At 52.8% G+C, this 18,854-nt stretch overlaps 1 protein-coding gene across 2 annotated transcripts in view; it reads right to left on the bottom strand.

Moving 5' to 3' along the window:
* Nucleotides 1-392: 392 nt before the first annotated feature.
* Nucleotides 393-18,854, bottom strand: part of POLR3E (RNA polymerase III subunit E) — a 31,284-nt gene continuing 12,822 nt past the window's right edge. For both annotated transcript variants that reach the window (XM_061208453.1, XM_061208454.1), the window contains exons 5-21: nucleotides 18,610-18,725; nucleotides 18,092-18,174; nucleotides 16,163-16,270; nucleotides 15,756-15,805; nucleotides 15,334-15,453; nucleotides 14,142-14,227; nucleotides 13,832-13,876; nucleotides 13,646-13,737; nucleotides 12,552-12,672; nucleotides 9,905-9,986; nucleotides 8,551-8,610; nucleotides 8,285-8,442; nucleotides 7,698-7,759; nucleotides 6,586-7,112; nucleotides 4,226-4,303; nucleotides 1,684-1,809; nucleotides 393-760 (exon numbers count right to left, since the gene is read on the bottom strand). In XM_061208453.1, coding sequence (XP_061064436.1) covers nucleotides 704-760; nucleotides 1,684-1,809; nucleotides 4,226-4,303; nucleotides 6,586-7,112; nucleotides 7,698-7,759; nucleotides 8,285-8,442; nucleotides 8,551-8,610; nucleotides 9,905-9,986; nucleotides 12,552-12,672; nucleotides 13,646-13,737; nucleotides 13,832-13,876; nucleotides 14,142-14,227; nucleotides 15,334-15,453; nucleotides 15,756-15,805; nucleotides 16,163-16,270; nucleotides 18,092-18,174; nucleotides 18,610-18,725 — 1,971 coding nt within the window. In that variant the 3' untranslated portion in view covers nucleotides 393-703. The remainder of the gene's footprint in view (nucleotides 761-1,683; nucleotides 1,810-4,225; nucleotides 4,304-6,585; nucleotides 7,113-7,697; nucleotides 7,760-8,284; nucleotides 8,443-8,550; nucleotides 8,611-9,904; nucleotides 9,987-12,551; nucleotides 12,673-13,645; nucleotides 13,738-13,831; nucleotides 13,877-14,141; nucleotides 14,228-15,333; nucleotides 15,454-15,755; nucleotides 15,806-16,162; nucleotides 16,271-18,091; nucleotides 18,175-18,609; nucleotides 18,726-18,854) is intronic.

Raw genomic sequence — 18,854 nt, 5'->3', positions numbered from 1 at the left:
AATTCTTTACATCAAAGTGTGATGACCTCACTTATACATTGTTCCATACTTACCTGGTTTTGCTTGCATCCTTATGCAAACATCATTAAGAATAAATGGATTTGATTCTGATTTTTTGCTATGGTTCATGTAAACAGTTGAGACTGCTACATAAAGTAGGTTGTTTTAAAAGGTAAAATGGCCACAGGAAACCAACAGTAAAACAATTCAATTTGGTTTGTTTAACGAAACTGGCAGAAGTCTTAGCAGATAGATAATTGAAGACTTAATATTGGTTTCTAGGCATTTTAAATATTAAAAACCTTGAGGTTTCCTTGTAAACATAACTTAGACCTTGTTGGCATTAAGTTTGAAAGTAAAATATTAAACCATGATTTTCATCATCCTGCCCATGTCAGTATACACTCTCTTTATTATGAGAATGAAACCAAATAATAAACAAAATACATCAGGAATTTCGAACTGTACTGCAGAGAAGGTCCCAGCTGGTCTCTTCTGGGAGCGGTCTAACTTAAGCTGACCCTGCCACTGGCTGAGTGTGATCCCCTCTGTCCACTGGACAGTGCAACGCCACAGGCCACGAGATGGTCAGTTCCTCTTGCTCCAAGTCTTCGGAAGCAATTGAGACTCTACTTCCACCTCTGCTGGCTCTGCCGTCCTTCCTTGGGCTTGAATTCACTGGGTTAGTGGTTTGCAACTATTGTCAAGACTGTACTGTCCCTTTAAGGTACCACATGCCACCATAGCTTACACAGCAGTCCTATGAATAGAGAAACATGTCAAGGGCAGACTTTAGCAGGAAAAGGAGCTACTTACATTCTGTGCAGAATATAAAAACTTGATTTATGATTAATGGAGAGAACACAAATGGGAGATCAAAATCTGCCTGACCACAACACTGTGGTCACCGCCCAGCCTCCTCCATGTGTGGGCCTCAAGCCCCTTCTCTCCTCAGGGGTATCTTAAGAGTGAGGGACTATAAATGAATGTGCTCTATAAACACAAAATACAAAAACTGAATAAGCTGACCAGAACAAAAATGTTTCACAAATAGCATCAGCATCTATGGACCTGGAATATAAGAATACTAGAATATAGGGAATTTGTCATCAGCTTTCAGTGTTCCAATGCTTCTGCAAGTATGATATTTGTACCACACAGTCAATTCATAAAGGCATTATAGGTAATGCTTAACAGGAATTAAGTATTTTCATATACTAGACAAATGATATATTCCTTTTTAAACTAAATTTTATTTAAAAATTGTTCTACTAAAAGCAAGTAGCACAAGAGTTAGTATGTGGCTATGGCAAAAACCATGAAAGTGGTACACTATTCAAAGGAGTGGGGTAAGGATTGTAATCTAGGCCCTGTCACTGTAAAGGAAGACTATATTTTTTTAAGATGGAGCTTACATCTTATTCAATTTAGTCCTTTTGCATATACCAACCACACCGATGCCAATTATCTGTTGCTGAAGACCCGACTGGCTGGGGAGGAGTCCAGAGGAAGCCTGATTTATAAACACAGCAGTAGGAAAGGCACGAGACCAGGTCCCTTTCCACACACTGTCAGCCTCTATCTAAGACAGGGAGGAGCCAGTCGTGGGCGCCCTGGTTCTTAAGCTCACAGTCAGCAAAAGCCTGGAGCCTCCGGATATTATTATACACAAAATGGATGTACCTTTAGCACTTTATCCAACTCCTGTTTACTCAGATCTTCTCCACACTCCTGAGTCAGCCGAGACTGGATCATGTTCCGGCGTACCCGGTAATTTTTGGAAAAAATTTCAAGCAAAACCTGTCGATGCTTTAGTAGCAAAAACATGTTATTATGGGAAACAATCACCTAAAAGAGAAACATCCCCAAACAAGAAACCCAAAGGCTATGGACCTAACTCCACGCTGCAGTCTTTGATCAAAGTCCTTGCTCAGGACTTCTGGTTAAAGACAAACACGTTTGGCCAATTTGTCACCTCTTAAGACCCCAATAAAATGAAGAAATAAAGGTATATGCCCACAAGAACAACCCAGTGAAGCATCGGCAGAGGATGAGTGATTCAGACATACTTTTTCTTGATTAAAAAACAGGAGTGGTAACTGATTCAGCAGGCAGGTGAAGCCACCATCTAAACTGCGTGAAGACAGAGAACAGGATGAGGAGTGAGTGGCTTAAAGTCCTGACACACAAACAAGACAGGATGCCATGAAAAGCATTACGTCCCAAAGAAAAACTAAACAGGAAGGATAAAGGATAGTCAAAATCCCCACCCCCTGCAAAGTACAAAAGGTGTTAAATGAGAGAAAAAAGATTTGATCCACTAGGTCCAACATATGACCTAAGAATTCCGGAAGAACAGAAAAAAACAGGTACAGGAATTACGAATCTATCACAGAACTTCGTAAGAATGACTCAACTGCCCAGTACAGTAATAATCCACACCAGGGTGCATCTGGAGTTGCACTGATGTGCTATATGCGGAGTGAGGAAAACCGTAAGTTTGGTTTAAAGGAAGGGTGTGGATCAAACTGAAAAGACCAAGGAACAGAGTGTCAGTGCACGACAACTCTGAAAGCTTGAATACAGTGGAAAACGATCTTAAATTCAGAGGAAAATGATTTGCCCTCCAAAATCCTAGTCCCAGACAAATAATAAAACCTGAGGACAAAAGAAAGCCATTTTAAGACATGGAAGAATGCAGACAACTCCTCTGTGCCCTTAGAAGCTAAAATTAAGCAACAAGGAAGACAAAAGATTGCAAGCCAGCAAGAGACATGGAGCTGGTCCCGCTGGAGAGGCATCCGGGGAGTCAGACTCAAGAACGGTACTACTGTTGGTATCTATGTGTTCAGAAAACCATGCAAGTGAAAATAGGAAGCAGTATAAAGAAGAAATGATGTCAATTACATTTCAATAAAGCTGGAAAAAAGTGAAAAAAAAAAAGAAGAAGAAATGTAATCGTAGATACTACTGGTATTTGGCTCTACAATGAACAAATTTCCAGTCATGATGCTATAAGCATTGATATATGATTTAACAAAAAACTTGTCATAACACATCCCACACCTGTCTACATTCTCCCATAGCTGAGAACTAAATCCTCATCCACCACAACAGGAAGCCCATTGATAACATCAAGTTGAGACATCAGAGAGCAGTATAAGCATATTTCGCATATATATAATAATTTTTAAGAATGGAGGAACTCTTTTGGTGGTTATCTTGTAGTTAAAAAGCGATTGCCTCTGAGGAGTGAGAATCAGGTCAGGCAGGGCAGGAGATGGTTTCCCATATAGCTTCAGTCTTACTTATTTTTAAGAACATGCACTTATACTTTTTTCCTTTTAATTATTGGAGTACTTCAGGAGTAGGAAACCCAGATGCCACCTATTCTGGCCAAAAGCACACAGAGACTGTTCCAGTTTGCTCTCCATCTACGGCACCATCACAGAAGGCCCTGCCCTTTTGGTATTCTCAGCCTGCCTGTCAGTCCCCTTCTAAGAGGTAAAAGGGGACACAGAACTCAGTGGGGGCCTTTGCTCACTCCCCTTCTCCCCACACCTGAGGGATAGGACCTGGAAAAGGACAGATCGACTGGAGTTTAGCAATTAAATCTTAATCTTTAAAACTCAGGCAAGCTCATGATTTAAGGAAAACTACTGGACCTCACGTGCTGCTGGCTGCATTCATGCTCTGTTCACTGGACACCCGTGACCCTTCCTGTCTGGGTGTGACTAGAAGCAAAACGACCAATTTCTCTAACCTGAGATCTGATCCAGCACCTGAGATCTGATAAGGAATCCTTTTAATTCCTGCCGCCATCAGCCACCTGAAAAACGTGGTCCATTACAGGTTCACAAGCCCGCCTGGGCATCAGAATCATCTAGAAAGCTTTGTAGAAACTTAAATACCTAGGACCCTACCCCATTCCTATGGAACTGAACTGAATCTCTGGGGTCAGTCCTGGGAATCTCTGTAGTTTTTAAAAGGCGATTTTGATGCCGATGGTCCAGACTGGCATTTGGAAACCACTGGTTTTGGCTCACACTACTGGCACATCCAGCATGTCTGAAGTACACAGAGACACAGAGCCAGAATACTTAAAATTGGGAGCGGCTGGAAAATCTGAAGTGGACACAGCCGCACTTTGGGCCTCCCCAAAGGTCTAACCCTCTGCAGAACACCGACCTGCTCCCAGGGAGGACGGCAGCAAAGGTCACCTCACCTGGTCACTCATGTCTCCAGACTCCCAGAGGGCGAACACCTTCTGCTCATCCGGGGAAGCAGCCGTCTGTGGGGGAAACTAACCGAGGCCCAGGTGTGAGCTGGCCGATCGTGTTCGCCACCTGGGTCCTCCCTCCCCCGGGGCCCTCACAGTCTGCACCCGCCCAGCTCCTGCCGCTCACCAGCCGCGGGCTGTGGGTAGCCGCACGCCTGCCTCTGCGTCCTCCTCCCCACCAGCCACACCCCGCGCGGAGAGGGCTCCCGCGAGCAGCAGCACGTGCCCGGCCCGCGCCTGCACACGTGCTCGGGGAGGCGGCTGCTTCCGTTTTTCCCATCGGCCTGGCGTGAGCTCTCCTCTCTGCTTTAACATCCAGCGTCCTCCCACCCTAATATCGACCCTCCGATGTGTCCTGAGGAGCACTCCCGGCCCCGTAACTCCTTAGGAACATCCTGGGGATTCCTTTCAATCCCCCCAACGAGGGCCGTGCCCGTACGGCTTAGAGGCCCTGCCCGACCCTAAGCGGCCGGTGCCTCGCGGTTCAGCAGCGTCCGAAGGTGGGCCGAGGAAAGGGTGGCCCGGGCTCCTGGTTCCCGCAGGAGCAGGAAGGGGCGCCTGGTGGAGTGGCACCGCAACACAAGCAATAGCAACAGTTCCTACCACGTCAAGTCCCAGGTGGGGCTCTAAACATACAGTCTCGTTTGCTACCAGAGAGGAAGCGAGGTGTTGCTGCCTCCACTCTCCACGAGAAAAGCCCGGTTCGGAGAGGTTCACTCAATGTCTGTGGTCACACAGCTAATAAGTGGCAGAACCAGGAGTTAAACTCAAGTCTTTGCGAGTGTACTTGCTCTCCCTGGGCCTTAGCTCCCTTGTATAAAGAAAAACAAGGCTGGACAGGTCTGAGGAACATTCCACCTTGGACATGACTGTGATGCAGGATCCCGGGTCCCGAGGGTGGCCCACTCCATGCCCCTCGCCCTCTATCCACTCCAACAGCACAAGATGGCCTGGCTAACATCAGGCAGGCACCTCTCCCTCGCCTGGCTCAGTCAGTCAGCCAAAGGCGAGTCTGCAGATAACCGGACCCATTTGCTACGTGGACAAGGGTGGCTCCAAACAGGGCAGGGCCCCCAAACCCCAGTACCTTCTGTAGAGAGCTCACCAAGGAGGCTCCCTGCCACGAGGGCCAGATCCCCCGGGACATCCCAGCCAGCCTGGGACCCAGGGCCTCTTGTCCTAGTTTCTGCTCCTCACGTACACAGGGATGGGCCTTTGCCTCAGATCACCCAAGGCTGCAGGTGCTTCTGACCTTAGACTGCAGACGTCAGCGCTCCCTCGTTAAGAGGCAGACACAGCCCCACCTCACCCCACGTGCTGCCAGGTCTGGACAGAGCCTGGGAGAGAGAATGACGAGCACAGCCTCCCTGGGGCCACAGCCTGGCACGCTTCACCCTCAGCGCAGGGAGGTGGTCTCCAAGGGTCCCTCTGCTCTTGCACTTCCTCCCCTCTAGGGCCCCTTCCAATGACGGGACAAGAAGCCCAGAAGCCGGGGGGGTGGGGGTGGGGGTGGGGGTGGGGGTGGCCCGCCCTGCACCTGCAGGCTTGGCACCAGCAATGCTAATGGAAAGGCCACAGAGCCACGCTAGTCAGCCAGCCTCCAGGGCAGGGAGGCCCACCGGCAGGAGCCCAGGCACAGCTGGGGGCTCTGGTGAGAGGGCCAGCTCATCTCAGCTGAAGCAGAAAGGATTTAAGACTTGGTTGGAGCCACTGTACAGAGGTTCAACTTCCAGCTCTATCACTTTCTGGGTATGTGACCTTTAAACAAGTTCATTCTACTTCTTTGAAACTCGGGCTTCTTCATCTACCGTTGCATTGCAAGAAGATCAAATGATACTAGAAGTGAAATCATCTTGAAAAATGGCAAAGCTGACAGGAATGAGGGAGGTGCCGGCACAGGACGGGGCTAGACCCCGGGACGGGGAGCCGGCGTGACCAAGGAAGGCCCTGCTGTGTGCCAAGCCAACGGGTGACGGCCTTCAGACTCCCACTCAGCCCTCACCAAAGCCCCGTGACACAAAAACTAACATTCACCCACTTGAGATGAGGGTGCAGAGCCAAGAGGCTGACCGGCCCAAGGTCACACCCAGCAACCACGTGGGAGCCGAGATTCACACCAAGGCCAACAGTCTCCCGAGTGCCCCTGCCCCGTGCACCCTACAAACAGCTGTTTCCCCAAAGCCGGCAGGGCTCAGGCCACTCTGGTACCAGCTTCTCTCCACAGCCACTTTCAGCCAGGAAAGATGCTGCCTACCCAGGAGCCCTCCGAGGGGGCGTGTGCCGCCCGTCCAGCAGGCGCTACTTACAGGCACCAGTATCTGCTTGCAGCCGGCAGCCAGCACCGTGTCCTGCAGCATGCGGTCTGAGATGCCGCTGAAGAGCATGTGGCCGGGGGGCAGGCTGGCCAAGTGCAGGTTGAAGAGGCGCTTGAGTTCGCTCAGCGTGAGCACAAACTGTCTCTGAAAGGTGGCCTCCACGAAGGCCCTCAGTTCCCGGGCCACGGGGGTGCCGGCAGAGCCTGAGGGCGGGTGCCCGACGAAGCCGTCCCCGCCTGCCGCCCGCCCAGCAGGCAGCCCGTTGGCCAGCCTGCCGTGGAGGCCACCGCTGGGCGAGGTGTCCATGGGCTCCTCGGCCTCCTCCGCGCCCCGCTCCTCCTCCTCCTCCCCCTCCTCGCTCATGGGCTCCTCCTTGATCCGCACACCGGGCAGGACCGAGGCCGCCCGCAGCTGCTCCTTCCTCCGCTGCAGCTCCCGCTCCAGCAGCGCGTGGTTCTGCTGGGCCTGTCTTTTGGCAACTTGGACCCGCTGGTCCCCAGAGACCAGCCCGGCAGGCCCTGCGGAGAGACACAGGGCTGCTCAGGACAGTAGGGACTGTGCAGGGAAGGGCCTGAGATGAAGTCCCACGGCCCCTCTGCCCCACAGACGTTCCCTTCCATCCTGATGGGGACACCCTGCTGACCAGAGGAAGGGGACAGGGAAAATGCAAGCCAGCTGGCACAGAAGCAAGTGGCCCAGCCTGCCTTTCGCCCCCATCTTACCCAGAAGGAATGTGGCTACCCCAACAATGAGGGAAGAAACAGAACCAGGAAAAGCAGATTCCCACATTCAGAGACCCAAGCCAGGGTGGGTTACTGCTGAGTCCCTGCTACCAGCATCCCTGCCAACCCAAGCAGGCGAGAAATCTCAGCGGCCTGGAACCCAGACACAGCCCTGGAACCCAGAAGCCTCGGTCCCTGAGGCCAAGGCTCTGCCACTGGACAAGCCTCCAGCTAAGGGAAGAGGGCACAGAAGGGCAGCCAACAATGAGCCACACCCCCTCATATCCCCCCACAGGCTGAGCCCTGACAAGTTCCAGAAAAGTAGCCCTTCTGGAGCCAGTGTCAGGGTTAGGGGCCCACCCAGCCGACACCCCTCCACACCTGATTGTCCATCCGGCTTCTTTGGCATGGTTTCCTTCACAAGATTATAAACTTTTTCTAATCTGAAAAGAAGAGTGAACCCTCTTAACTTTAAACCGTGTCCCCTCACGTCACCTGCCTCCCAGCAGAAACACCCCCTTAAGCCCTGGACATCCTAGTTCCTGAAGACGCCGCACACCTGGAGCTTCGACGGTCTCTCCCCGCAGCTCGGAGCCCCACGGCGGGGGTGGGGAGTGGTGGGCCACCCTCCCTTCCCCAGCGAGTCTCCCGCCAGCCTGCCTCGGGCCACACAAGCCCCCACTCCTGCTCCTGAGTGCTTTCCCCCTCCTTCCCGACCCCTCAGAACAGACGCGGGTCAGTTCAAGTCAGCTCGGATCAGCAGGCGTGTCTGTGCCAGGTCTCTGCCGGGGGGATTCTGGGATCGAGCAGCAAGGTCCACCTGAGTGGAGGAGGGGTGCACAGAGCCCCAGATTTGCATTCCCGCCCCAGATGCAGCCAGGCTGTGCTCCCCGCTGGAAGCAGGTGGCTGGGGACAAGCTGGTGTTCCTCTGCCTGGTTCCCCCTCATCCCGTCCAGCAAGCTCTTACTTGGCCTGGATGCCCGTCCACAGCATGTGCTGCCGCTGGACCACATCTGGATGCTTCTTGATGAACTCCCCGTCATAAGGCAGTATGAACTCCCAGCCCTTGTTGATCCTCACTACGGCCATGTGCTCCAAAAAGTCCTTCACGTCTTCCGCGCAGAGCTGGGGAGAGGGGGCCAAAGGTGAGGCACGCCCAGCCCGAAAGCCCCACCCAGCCCCCATTCCTCCAGTAGTGGGGCCGGGTCTCGGACCAAGAAGAACTTCACTTACTTTAGTCACCGCTGCCACCTCTTTCCTTACCACCCACCGGCTCTGCGTGAACTTCCACATCTAAGGGAGAAAAAGAAGCTTGTTTCCAGGAGGCAGGGATCCTACTAGGACTGTCCCCAAAACCCCTGCTGTTGTCCTGGGAGCCTGGGATGCGGGCACAAAATGGCGGCTCTGAGCCGGCCTGGGTGTCAGGCAGACGGGGTCTGGGTCCTGGCTGAGGGCAGTCACTTCAACTCTGAGCCTCCATCTCCTCCTCTGCAAAGGACCTCCTGGGCCACCTCTTCCAGGAGGGCAGCTGGACCCACTCCACACCACAGAAGCTCCCTGGGGTGGCGGATACCTTGCCCGTATGTCACCTACAACAACTCAGATTTAACTAGACCCTCTCCCAGACCCCCAGATGTGACGGTGTCTGCACGAACAGAGGAGGACTGACAGGCAGCTGAGGGTGAGTGGCACACGTGTGGAAGGCGAGCCTGGGAGTCGATGCCACTGCACCCTGACCCCCAGAGACGAAAATAAACCACACAGGCATCTAGACGCTAAGTACCCACAGGAGCTGGGACACCCAGCTGGGAAAAGAAAAAATGGAGGCACTCTCTGAAACAGCTTAAGGGCTGCCTGGTGTGATTAGGTCTGCGCATGAGCTCACCAAGGTCACCACGGACAGCTCCAAGGAGACAGACTGCAGCAAACTCAAAGCACACTGCCAAGGTCAAGGGAGGCAGCGCAGGTCCCAGCAGCTCAGGGGTCAAGCCTTTGGGAGGGATGCCTTGGCTGGGACTTAAGCTCTGGATAAGGGCGGGGGGCGGGGGCAGATAGGGTGACGGGGTGGAGGCATGAGCCAGCTCAGGAGCTGCAAAAAGCCCACAGCAACAGTGCAGGAAACACGCATGAGGAAAGCGGTTGTGAACTGGGGAGCGTCAGCCCCACTCAAAGAGGGTGCTGTTTGGGGGTGCGGGTCCAATGGTACCAGACTGTCCAATTATTCATGACAAGACAGAAATCTAGTTTGAATCATGACTGTGATTTGTAAAAATAGACAACTAAGTCAACATTTTAAAAACACCACTCAGGTCAAATGGCTCCTTGGCCAGAATCTACCTATGGTACTCCAGTTTGCAACCTCCAGGCTAGGAACTCAAAGGTTCTTATGAAGCTGAAGACTCCAGGGTCTGAGAGGAAGGAGAAGAAAGGCCAGAGTCCAGAGCCCTCCACTCCCCCCAGCCCCACCCTGGCCACACATACCTGCCCTTTGCCCGCTGCCTGGGCGAAGGTCCGGGATACTCTGTGCTGCCCCAGTCCTCCTCCCATGATGCCCCAACCCGGGAGGCCAGAGAGCCTGGGCACTTACAACAAAGTCTCGGCCCCTGCAGAGCACCTCAGCAGGCACGCCGCTGTGAGGGCTAGAAGAGTCCTTGGGGTACAGGATGTCACTGCCAATGAGACAGGGTGGCAGGTCAGTCCCTGTCCTCAGCCCCTCTGCCCCCCCCTCCCTCAGGCTCCGGGTGGAAGCTCAGGCCTCTTTCCAACACGGGCGGGTGCCGGCCTGGGCCCCAACCGCTCCCCTCAGACCCTCCCCTTTTCCCTGGGAGCCTGGCTCCAAGAGTTCTTCCTCCTACCCCTTTCCCAATGCCCCCCTCGCACACCAGCCCAGCCCCAAGGCCCCTGACATAGTCGGAGGGGCCAGGGGCTCAGAGACAGACAAGGTGAGCCCAGGACGCTGGCAGACAGCAAGTCCCACCTGTAAAGCAACACACAAGGCCTTACCGCTGGCTGAAACGGAAGGGGGGAGCAGTGTGAGCTGAGGCAGGAGGGGTCAGGGACTGGGATGCAGACAGACCCCAAGCACGGGTGAGGTTGAAGCCTTTGGAGAGAATGGGACCAGCACTCAAGGCTCAGGGACCTTCAAGGGCAAATGAGCAGGCACCAAGGCTTAAAAGCATCTCCTGACCCCAAGTCCAGACGCAGACCCTGTTGCCCAGGAAAATACACACGTCCCCGGCCATCCATGCCCGGGGTGCCTTTGCTCTCCCTGCCCCACTCGCCTCCTCAATCCCACCTGGCAGCCAACTACTACTTTCCTTCAAGGTTGAGCTCTGTGTCCACCCTTCCTGTAAAGCTCTACAGGACAGGGCCCTGGCCCCATCTCTGCCACACGGAGAAGGGGTACCCACTAAGTACACAGTGTGGTCCGTGCACTGGGCTGTAACGGTGCCTGCCCCACCCCCATCCCCCCGGCCCACTTTCCTGAGGACAGGGACAACACTGAATGAGAGCACAGTGCAGGGCACAGAACAAGCCGTCCAGACACATTTACTCAATAGATGGGAGCATCCTGTATCACCTCCTCACAGGAACACAGAGGGACAGGGCATGGAAGGACCACTACCCACGGGTGTGGCAGAACACACAGGGCCCAGGAGGGCCTACCTTCAAGTCACAGGGACAGGCAGACCATAAGCTGAATGGGGCAGCAGCACCAGGGCAAGCGCGGTGCTGGGGGAGCTCAAACCCCAGCTCTGTGGCTGCCCGGCTGCCAGACATTTGGCAAGTCTCCGTGCCTCCTCTGGGCGAGCATCCTCAGGGGGCTAATGGGATGGTCCCTCCTGGATTTCATCCATCCGCAGCATAAATACACATAAGTGTCCCGTTTAACAAGTGATGTGCCATCACGAAGGTCCTCGTAATTAAACACTTGTGTCACATAAGACAATAGCTGCAAGGACCCACAAGGCATGTTGGGCATCGTTTCCCAGGGAAAGGCCGTCACCACGTGGCAGTGACATACCTTGCAGTTTACCTGGCCAACCAACTGTGAAATGATGGACTTTTTGCAATGAATAACTTTTTAAAAAATTTGGAACAATTTACATTTTGACAGATTGTTCACTTTACATCACACTTTCTAAAAAGCGAGTATTCAAGTATTTTATATTATACAATTTAGAAGTAATATAATTCAAGTGTGTGTAAAACATAGCCACACCGTATTTACCAAGGGTCTACCATTTGCCAGGCATTATACTGAGTACCAGGGATAAAGGGAGAGTCAAAACAGACAGTCCCTACCCCTAAAAACTGACAGTCTAGGGAGGAGGCAGTGTCTAGAGGAGGAATCACAGGAGGAGAGAAACTACTGAAGGACAGCAAGCCACAGATTCAGGACCTATGAACCCCAACAGGATACATAAAAAGAAATTCCCACTTAGGCCTATCTTAACGAGCACTGGGAAGCCAAAGCAAGAGAAAATCTTAAATGCAGCCAGAGGGAAACAAAGGAACATGTATTAGACAGACAATAAAAACAATGGAAGTCAAACTGCAATGAAATTACATCAGTGTGTGGAAAGAAAATAATCAACCTAGAATTCTATACTCAGTAAAAAATATCCTTAACACAATATTGTAAATCAGCCATACTTCAATAAAATTAAAAACAATCAAAAATATCCTTCAAGAACAAAGGTGAAATAGACATTTCCAGGTAAAGAAAAACCAAAGAAATTCATCACCTGCAGACCTTCACTTTAGCAGAAGGAAATTATCACGGTTAGGAACTCAGAGATGCAGAAAGGAATGATGAGCAAAATAAAAAGGCAAATACGTGAGTAGATCTAAAAAATATTGACTGGAAAATATAATGTCGTATGGGGTTTAAAACAGAATTAAAATATATAAATACAAAATGACACATGAGTTGAGAGGAAGATAAATATAAAATATTCTAAAGGTCGTTGAATCGTCATGGATGAGGGTAAAAAGCGGCAACTAATATTAAACTGTGAAATCTACAGGGTAATCGCTAAGTCAAGAAAGGATAACTTCCAAGTTAGTGGGGAAAACGGAATAACAAGAAAAGAAGGTAAAAATGAATATAAAATGCAATGTAAGCTGGACAAATAAAAAGCACTACGGTAGACTTAAACCCAAAACATCGGTACTTACATTCAATTTAAATGGATTAAGCGCTCCCAACTAAGGGACTAAAATGAACTTACCTCTTCACCACCCAGTTTCCTTGGACTAACATCGCCACCTTCTGGATGCCACGCAGAACAGCCACAGAGTCGATGGAGGGGCCCAGCAGGCTCATCAAGTTGGCAAAAGGCATGACCTTCACTGAGGAGGGCACAGGAGACATCAGACAAGGCAAGAGGGGCCTGGGCTCACATAACAATCCCAGCACGACAGTGCTAACAGTAACAGCTGGCATTCACTGGCTGCTTACTCTGGGCAGGCACCCGCCTCTCACTGAGCCCTGGAGGAAACACCCACTGGAAGACCGAGGCGTGCCTCATGAGGAAGACTCAGCCCAGAAAGGTTTCAAAATTCACCCATGATCACTTGGCTAGTAAGTGGCACGGCCAAGACTTGAACCCAGGCCATCTGGGTCCAAAGTTCATGCACTTCATCACCGTGCTCTGCTTTCCCCCACCCGAGCCCCTAGCCCGAGAGAAGGGGCAGGGCCTGGGGAGGCCCTGTGTCTTCTGCAGCAAGGCCAGCGGCCTGGCTCCCCCCGGGAGCGCCCCTCTCCACTCAGACCCCAGAGCCCCTGGTGCTGGCACCTCAGAAGAGCCCAGGGCCTGGGACTCTGCTCTGAGGTTGAAGGCTCACGTCCACTCTAAAGGTTCTGGCCTTCAGCGTCCCCATGGTGCAGAGCCTGGCGAGGGTGCCACAAAGTAGTGCAAGTGAACGCGCTTCGTTGTGAAAATGAACGTAGCTCACGTTCACGTGCAAGGCTCTGTACAGTCCCTTTAGAGGCCTCACCTCTGAATCCTCACCTCAGCCCCATGAGCTATCTTAGTCCCTTTTTATAGATAAACAATCTAAGGCTCAGGAAGGCCAGTGGTCTGCCCAGGCTCACACAGCAGGGGAGTGGCAAAGGTGGCAGGGACCCGCAGCCCATCTGAGATAGCCTGCCACCAGCTCTAGTGCGCCTTCCAGACAAGGCCAGAGCTGTAAAGTTGGGCGGGCTCTGGGTAATGGGGCCTCTGGTCTCGCCCCTTGGTCCTTAAGTCTGTCCTAACTCCACTTCCCCAGGAGGTGGCAGGGCTGGGGCCCCCCAGAGGGCAGGGCAGGGCTGCCCACCCACCATTCTTCATCAGGATCTTGATCTGATCAGCTAGGGGCAGGGTGCGCAGCTGGGCCATGGACAGGACATTGCTGGGGGCCACGGGTTTGTCTCTGTTGAAAACAAATGCAAAGGGTTAGGAGGCCAGGGGTGCGTTAGTGGGTGGGAAGGGGAAGGGGGGTGAAGGCGTTCAGCCCCTCTACTCACTTCTCCTCCTCCTGGCTGGGAGGCATCAGCATCATGAGGTACTCACTGTGGCAGGAGAGAAGGGGGTCAGCAGCTCCCAGGGCTCTGTCCTTGCCCCACCCAGCCCCCAACCAGGCTGTATCCAAGACACCCCCCTCAAACTCCCACACCCCCTCCTGGCCCTCTCCAGAGGATGATGGGCTCCTCCACATCCCTCCCCCATGTTACGGAAGGGGCCAGAGTCCCAAGGGAGGACCCACAACAGAGGCACCCTCCTGGGGCCAGTGTCAGGCTCAGTAGCCCTCAGCAGCCCTGGGCTGGCCAGTCTCACCTGGGTGACTTGACAAGCTCTGTGTTCTCAACCCCGCTGGAGCCCTGGCACAGCAGGTACTGGCGCTCATGCTCAGAGCGGCTGTCCTGTTGGGGAGGAATAGGGTGTGAGAGGAACCTCAGCCAACATTCCAGGCCTCCCTCTGTGATCCAGTTCTCACCCCTGCATCACCTTCTGCTCCAGCCACCCACTGTCCTGCTCTGAGGCCAGCCACAGGATCAATCCAACCTCCTGAGCATGGCACTCAAGGCCTCTGCGATGTGGCCTCAACCAACTACCCTCCTGCCTTTATGACTACACAGCCCCAGCACCCACGCCTCAGTGCCCGGTCTGATACAGGAACACTGAAAGCAATGATAAAAATAACAACTAACATTCACTGAGCATCTACTATGTGTCAGGCTCTGTTCCAATGGCTGTATACATACTCTAACTCATCTCATCCCCAAAATAACTATGAAATTAGGTACTGTTATTATTATTCCCATTTTACAGATAAGGAAACTGAGGCTCAGAGAGATTAAGTAATTTGCCTAAGGTTACACATTAGGAAATAGCAGAGCTTCTGGAAGTCTGACTGACCCAAAGTGTAAGGCTCTGTCAACACAAATCTCTTTCAGGAAAGTTTCAGAATAATCAGGGGTTGCTCCTCCCCCAGAAAAACGCTGGGGAGCCCTTGTCTATGGTGTCTTTGTGAGCTAATATTCAATTGCTTCCCTTACTCAACACACAGTTTCGAGGACTGCGCTCTAAGTCAAGTACAGTAAAAATCACCCTTGGCAGGTGCACAGTGAACTCAGCCATGGGACAGATGGCTGAGTCTCCACGGAGCAGCCGATGAAGCGTCTAGCCTTCATTCAGGGCCCACGATACTTAAAAGTACGTAACCAAACACAGCCTCACTGAGCCCGGCAAGATGCTCACGCTCAGGGAGTGCCCGGGGGGCCACAACCCCCACCAGTGACGTGGCAGACTCACTCCCTTGGGGCACACACTAGGTGGGAAGGGAGGACAAACTGCTCACAGGGCTTAACCTCTCTCCCTGTGGCACTACCAAGTGGCTACAACTGAATCTGAAAGAAGTTAGATGTGAGACAATGAGGCCACCAGGTAACACTTCCCAGGCACTGGGGCTTTTCTCCCAGGACCCCACCCTGGCCTGTGTCAGCACCGCCCAGGGACCCCAGCTCACCCTCAGGCCGTAGTAGTGCAGGTGGACCCAGGGCTCCTCTGCATGCTTCTTCTGCAGGAACTCATAGGACTGCACGCGGCGCTGGCGGGCCTGCTCCGACTCAGGCCGGGAGAACCGCACCTGGTTGGGGGGCGGGGAGGGGCGTTTCCAGGCTGCTGCCCCAGCACCCACCAGGAGGCCAGAGAACCTCACATCTGGGGCATTTCTCACTGCCACCCAATTCAGGCTGGGCAGAGGTTAGATTATCCCTCCAGGTAGCCCAGCAAGGAGGCTCTAAGGCATGGACTCTGTTTCTGTATGTTTCACCCCAGAGCCCACGTTCTGTGCAGACCCTCCCACCCCTTGCTGCTTCCAGGAAGCTGAGCTACAAAGCTGGCCCTGCTGCCTCCCAGGCTGCACTCTCTCTCGGGGCCAGAGCTCACCGTGATCTGCTTCACATCTTCTTCTGCCTCGTCCTGTGAAGAGTCTCCCGCTGCAAAAGAAAAAGCCTTGCTTGCAGCCTCTGTTGGAGGCTCCTCCACCCCACCCACCAGGCAGGTCTCAAGCAATGGAGCCTGTGAATTCTCCTTCTGGACCGAGGTAGCTGCGTAAGTCAGTGGTTTTCAATTAGGGGCAATTTTGCCCCCCAGGAGACATTTGGAAATTCAGAGACATTTTTGGTTGTCAAAATTGTGGGGGTGGGTGCTACTGGCATCCAGTGGGTAGCAGCCAGGGATGCTGCTAAGGATCCTGTAATCCATCCCTTTAATACTTCTTCCCATGACCAACCTATCCTGCTAACATATACAGACAGACAGACAGACAGCAGGGCTGGGGGTCCAGAGCTCACCCTCGTTGGCTGCCTCCCTCTCACGGTGCTTGGCATCTGCCTTATCCAGGTAGGAGAAGCTGGGCCGCAGCTGCAGGATGCCATGTAAAGGTGTCAGGTGGAGCTCACCTGGCAGAGGAAGAAGGGCTTGGACCCGACTCTAGGAGCTGAGGCTGACCCACACAGCTTTGCTCAAGGGAGCTACCAAGGGCCCCAGACTCCCCTAAAGGCCTCGGCTCACTGCCAAACCGCCTCCCACCTCTGCTCTAGCCCCCAGTCCTAGAGCCTTGGGACCACCAGGCCGATGGCCATTCCCAACCCGATCTGGCTGTGCCGGACACAGGAAGCACACAAACCAGATGAAGACATGAACGCAGACCCTTCCACTCAAAGTCACTTCCTTAAGGCTTGCCTGCAAAGCCTCCTCCTCCAGCATTCAAGGGCCTCCCGACCCCGGTCCCCACTGCCCTCCCGCACTTGCTTGTTCCAGCCACGCTGGGCCACTCATCCACACCAAACACGCCCTGCTCTTTCCCCCGCCAGGCCTCTGCCAGACCACCCTCACCGCCTCCCTAACCCCACACACACCCAGATCTCTTCTCCTCCTCATCCTCCCACCTCTTCCTGTCAAAATCCCACCCGTCCTGTTAAGAAGTTGGCTAGTGCAAACGGGGCTGGAGAGGAGGCCTGGCGGAGCCCGGTGGAGGAGTGTCTACGCCGTCTCTGGCAAAGATCGTGACTTTCTCTTGTGAATCAGACCTGTGCACTGGGAGGCAGTGCAAAGGTAATCAATTTCAATCAAGCCAATGTAGCCTTGAAAGAAAAGAAATCAGACAGACACTAAGGCTCTGTGGAAGCTCTCTGGGACTCCAGAGGGAGCAGAATGCTTGAGACGAGAAGTGAGTAAGTGACTAGGCCTGGCTACAAGGAATGTGGCTTTAAAGAACTATATCCTTGAGACTTGCGTTCAAAATAGAAGAGTATAGTTATTTGACATTACTTTTATTCTATCACGGTTTATTTCCTAAGTGCTCAAATTTCATTTATTGCTTTATAAACTCTAAATACTTATAGAAACCTTGTACTTTTTAATAGCTTTACTGAGATATAATTCACATACCATATAATTTACCCATTTCAAGCATACAATTCAATGTATTTTAACATATTCACAAACTAGTAAACCAGCGCCACAACCAACTTTAGAACATTTTCATCACCCCAGAAAGAAACCCTGTACCCATCATCAGCAGTCACTCCCCATTCTACTCTCCTCCCAGCCTCTGGAACCAATAATCTACTTTCTGTCTCTATGGGTTTGCCTATTCTGGACATTTCATATGAATGGAATCATGTAACGTGTGGTCCTTTGTGTCTGGCTTCTTTCATTTAGCCTCATGTTTTCAAGGCTCACCCATGTTGGAGTGCCTATCAGTACTTCTTTCCTTATTATGGCTAAACAATATTCTAATGTATGGCTATACCATATTTTGTTATCCGTGCATCAGCTGATGGAATTTGGATCATTTCCACTTTTCACTACCATGAATAATGCTGCTATGAACACCTACATACAAGTTTTTGTGTGGAGACGTGTTTTCATTTCTCTTGCGTAGATGCTTTCTAGGAATGGAATTACTGGGTCCTAAGTACCTTGTATTTAAGACAAAATTCTACCCCGTCCAAAAGGTTATGCTGTGTGTGTCTGTGTCCCAGGAGGACAATGACCTTGGACCTCCACCCCATCGGGTATGGTAGTGTCAAGCTAAAAGTCCCTTGAGGTGGCCAAATTCCATTCCCCTGACAATCTGTCATTTCTACAACCTGTCTGGCCTCTGTGGGTATCTAGCATTCGGGGTGTCCTCTTCCTGTCCCAGCCCCCATTCTGCTTCCCTCCCACCCACTCAGCCCTCACAACCCATGGCAGCCAGGGATGTCCAGCGCGGGTACCTTGCCTGTAGAGCGCGGCAGCATAACGGGACGTGTTACTGGTGGTCTGGGAAGAGCAGAACGTCTGCTTGTCCATCAGCTTCCTACAAGCACAGGGAGGACAGACGTCAAGGGGAAGGAAGCTCCAGGCCTGGGCCTGTAGGCAGAGCCCCCTCCACCCCAGACACCTGAAATCCAACTGCCAGAGACCAAGGCCACAGGACAGGCCACAGGTGCCGCAGGAGGGGAGCTGGGGATGAGGAAACCTCATGTGCAGCCCAAGAAACAAGCAGTGGGTGGGAGCTCCCGCTCCCGTCGAGGGGCCAGCTTGCCTCTCGGCCCAGGAAGAACTTGGTCAGAGGAGCCATCTCGGGAGGGAAGACGCTTCCCACGGGGACGAGTCTGCGGCAGGCCCAGCCATGCAAAGACGGGACGCTGGTGGGGAGCCTAGCTGTAGAGCACAAGGCCTAGGCATCTCTGAGGGCTCTGGAAGGCTCCTATTTGAAGAACGTGAAGCTCGGAGGCCTCGGGGAACTCACGAGGAGTAAGTGCCGGTCTCGTCAGCGCAGGCCCCGTCCACGTTCAGCGCGATCTGCTCCCCTTTGCTGCGGCAATAGTTGGGATTCAGCGTGTCGATGGCCATCTCAAGCTCCACCTGGAGGCACCAAACACCCCCACCAGCTATGAGGACCCCAAGGTACAGCCCTCAGGGGATCCCCTCAAACCCACCATGCCCACCTCCCGAACCCCAGTCCCTGCCCAGAAGCAGGACTGACACCATCCC

The sequence above is a fragment of the Eubalaena glacialis genome, chromosome 13 (genome assembly GCF_028564815.1).
Source record: "Eubalaena glacialis isolate mEubGla1 chromosome 13, mEubGla1.1.hap2.+ XY, whole genome shotgun sequence".
NCBI classification, from domain to species: domain Eukaryota; kingdom Metazoa; phylum Chordata; class Mammalia; order Artiodactyla; family Balaenidae; genus Eubalaena; species Eubalaena glacialis.
This window is presented reverse-complemented; position numbering and strand designations above follow the sequence as displayed.